The sequence below is a fragment of the Agrilus planipennis genome, unplaced genomic scaffold, assembly GCF_000699045.2.
Source record: "Agrilus planipennis isolate EAB-ADULT unplaced genomic scaffold, Apla_2.0 scaffold1152, whole genome shotgun sequence".
NCBI classification, from domain to species: domain Eukaryota; kingdom Metazoa; phylum Arthropoda; class Insecta; order Coleoptera; family Buprestidae; genus Agrilus; species Agrilus planipennis.
The window spans coordinates 5,100-8,214 of NW_020439804.1; the positions used below are offsets into that span (position 1 = coordinate 5,100).

General features: G+C 31.2%; 1 protein-coding gene across 1 annotated transcript; it reads right to left on the reverse strand.

The window, feature by feature from the left end:
- Positions 1-11: 11 nt before the first annotated feature.
- On the reverse strand, positions 12-2,148 carry LOC112905991 (G patch domain-containing protein 2-like). The gene is made up of 5 exons (XM_025979499.1): positions 1,804-2,148; positions 1,526-1,744; positions 1,191-1,447; positions 944-1,127; positions 12-362 (listed from the first exon to the last, which is right to left on the reverse strand). The coding sequence occupies exons 1-5, from the start codon at positions 1,925-1,927 to the stop codon at positions 64-66; spliced, it is 1,083 nt and encodes a 360-aa protein (XP_025835284.1). The 5' UTR covers positions 1,928-2,148; the 3' UTR covers positions 12-63.
- Positions 2,149-3,115: the final 967 nt, after the last annotated feature.

Here is a 3,115-nt window from a genome sequence, read left to right on the forward strand (position 1 = left end):
ATTGACGAACAATTACGAACACTCATTTGGTATAAACAATAAAAACATTGTTTCATTCCTTTTTTACGATATGACATGGTTATGCGTCCTGATCTTCTTGTATGCGGCACTGAATCCGCTATGATATCGTTGGGCAGGTTGCATGCATGGTGTGCGTTTTGTTTTACGTAAAAGTGAACAACCAGGCTCTTCAAACCACATATCCAGAGAATAAAGAGCAGCCAGTTGGCCCAGTTTTTCCCGTTCAACTCCATATAAATGCAATTCTGACTTGGTGGCATCTTGAAGAAACCTAGCAACCCTTTCATTTGCTCCTGTGCTAATGCTGTAACTTGGCCTCTCTTCGCGAAGTCTTCTGCATCCTAAAAATACCGTTTACATTAAAAATAGATGAAGCAATCGTTAAAATATGCAACTCGCTTTTTGTCATACAATACAGCCTATCATGTATTATCAATGTAAAACATTATGGTTTGAACTTATTGTTTATTGTACACATAAAACAGTTTTTTGACCAATTGAGAGATAGCACACTGTCTAAACCACTAAAGATGAAAATTGGAAATGTATTCCAGAGAGGGTACAAAAGTGCACAAAGAAAGGATTTTTTGAATATTAACCCCTGGTGTGTAATGAGGAGCAAACAATAAAGTAGGCATATCTGGCTATAGTTTTTGTCATAAAATCTAGATAAGTTGTACAGTATTCGTATTAGAAGTTAATTTTGTATTTGTTTAACAGACTGATTATTCAGATAAATAATAATAATGCATCTAAATTGATGAGTGAGGTTCTTTGGCATTAGCCCACCTTGCTCAAAGTTAGCTACTGAAAACTGAGAAGACAGTATAACTTTAACTATAAAAGAACTTCCTGAACACTTACATAAATTGAAATTTGAAGGGATAATCAAGTGTTTTAAAATATAAAGAAAATAACATGCCTGCACGAATTTCTCTGGGATCAATATCATTCCAAAATGCTTGATCAATAGCATTGTCTATTGATGGAGCCCAATCAGTCAGTTCATCATCTCCCTCATGCCCTTCTCCACCACTCCAACTTAAGCTGCTCTCGCTTGCAACATCACAATTATCATTGATACATTGAGTTTCCATCATATTACACTAAAAAAAAATAATCCACTTTGCATATATTTTAATTTTAAATAATCAATTCAATTTACTCACTTCATTTATTTCATTCTGATAGTACTGTTGTATTTTATTGGTAATACTAGGATGTAAAGGTTTAATTTTAAAGCTGTTTCTTAGAGAACGATAGTTTTCAACAGCATCCAGTCGCTGTGGCCTTTTTCTTTTACCACAGGGAGGTACAGGATTTTCATCAATGTTCATTCTTTTAAGTTTCCTTTTACGTCTCATGGGGCGTGCTGGAGAATGCTCATTTAATGAATCACTTTCTAAACTATGACTGAGTGGCAATCCTGTATAACAAACATAAACAGAGCAAATATGAAATAATACTAGTGGCATTAATATAGGTAGTTTATGAAATTACCTACCTAATCTATTATAACGTCCTCGCAAGAAACTATTTATCTGATGCTTCATTCTTAGTGAATGGGATTTATTGACTGCTTTTGTAACAGCCAACCTAAGCGACAGTTCATCTGAATCTGATTGATTTAATTTATTTTTTGCTAACTGTTGAATTCGAATTTCAGATGTACTACTAGAACTGTCGTCAGAGTGATAATCACCTGCTTTACAAGCTGGTAAATCTAAGAAATATTCTAATTAAAAAACAATCAAATAAATGAATAGTTTATTGTAAACTTACGTAAATTTCCAGTAGACCGTGTTCTTCGTCTGAATCCCCATTTTTTTGCTGTTTCGTAAGCGGCGGGACCACAAGATTCAGATTCTTCTAGAGCTACAGATAAATCTTGAGCCAAATGATCCATTCTAATAAAACGATTAAAGAAACAAAGTTATTCAATCGGTTGAATTAATAGGATTACATAACGAATTGGATCTTTTCTTAGTCTTTTTAAAAAATTATGCTTCCTCTGACTACTAAAAAGTTGTTTACGAATACACTGCAATTTACATTCATTTACTAACTTAAAAAGCAGAGCAAAAACTGTTATTAGAAAGTGACAGGAAGAAGGTAAATTTATTGCCACTACAACGTTTAACAGTATCGCCAACGTTACGTTGAAAAATTTCGCGCTCTTGCAAACGCGGGTAAACACACTGGAAGATTATAATTATTGTGATAATTTGATATTTTCTTTTTCTTCATTCTTCTTGACTTATTTTTATATCACAATAAATTTTCTCTAAAGTTAAATAATATCCGTTTCATAAGCTGAGAAATTTGGTGTTTTATGCATAAGTACCTATTTCATTACTTTTTTCATATTGTACGTTATGCAAATAAAGCAAAGGTAAAACAACCTTCTATTAAGTTTTTTAATTTATTTCGGTATTATATAAACCAAGTGGATTTCTTACAACAAATAAGGAAAAAGATGTTTTTGCAGTTCTTTAAAGGCTTATTACATTACATATTTAATCTAACTATGTTGTATAATACGTACCTACGTAGTCCGGATTGGGTTTATAAAACAAATCATTAGTTTTGTACCGATAGGTAAATTGAAATTCATTTTGTTAATATATTTTTGTTTTTCTTAATGAAAATAAAATGTTTTTTTTCTCGAATTAGCGATTTATGGTAGGTAACTATAGATATTTTTAGAACCGGGTTTTATAAAAGTTGTAATAAATCCCTATACCATTTTATACCCGAGCAAGTAAAAACATTTCTTTCTAAATACATATAAGCAATTCGTTTTACAAATATCTAGACATAAATTGTGTATAATACAACTCAGACTACCATACATATATAAGTATATCACAATAAGGTTTATGATTATTATGGTCTTAATGACACTATTTACAAAATAATAATTAATACACCAAATGCCACAATTCAGAATAGATCGCTGCAAATTAAAAATTTGATACTTAGATGTATTGTTTTTAAAAAGGTATCTTTTAATGTACAAAATGGAATAAAAAAAATAATTTAATTCATACATTATTTAAAATGATGTAGGAGACCACTAATCATGATCTACCGT

Bases quoted from the DNA above. Each gene is read 5' to 3' on its own strand.
- LOC112905991 (XM_025979499.1), bottom strand. From the start codon at position 1,927: ATGGATCATTTGGCTCAAGATTTATCTGTAGCTCTAGAAGAATCTGAA. The intron at 1,745-1,803 runs GTAAGTTTACAA...AATATTTCTTAG, and splicing joins ACGGTCTACTGGAAATTTAC to ATTTACCAGCTTGTAAAGCA. The intron at 1,448-1,525 runs GTAGGTAATTTC...TTTGTTATACAG, and splicing joins AGGACGTTATAATAGATTAG to GATTGCCACTCAGTCATAGT.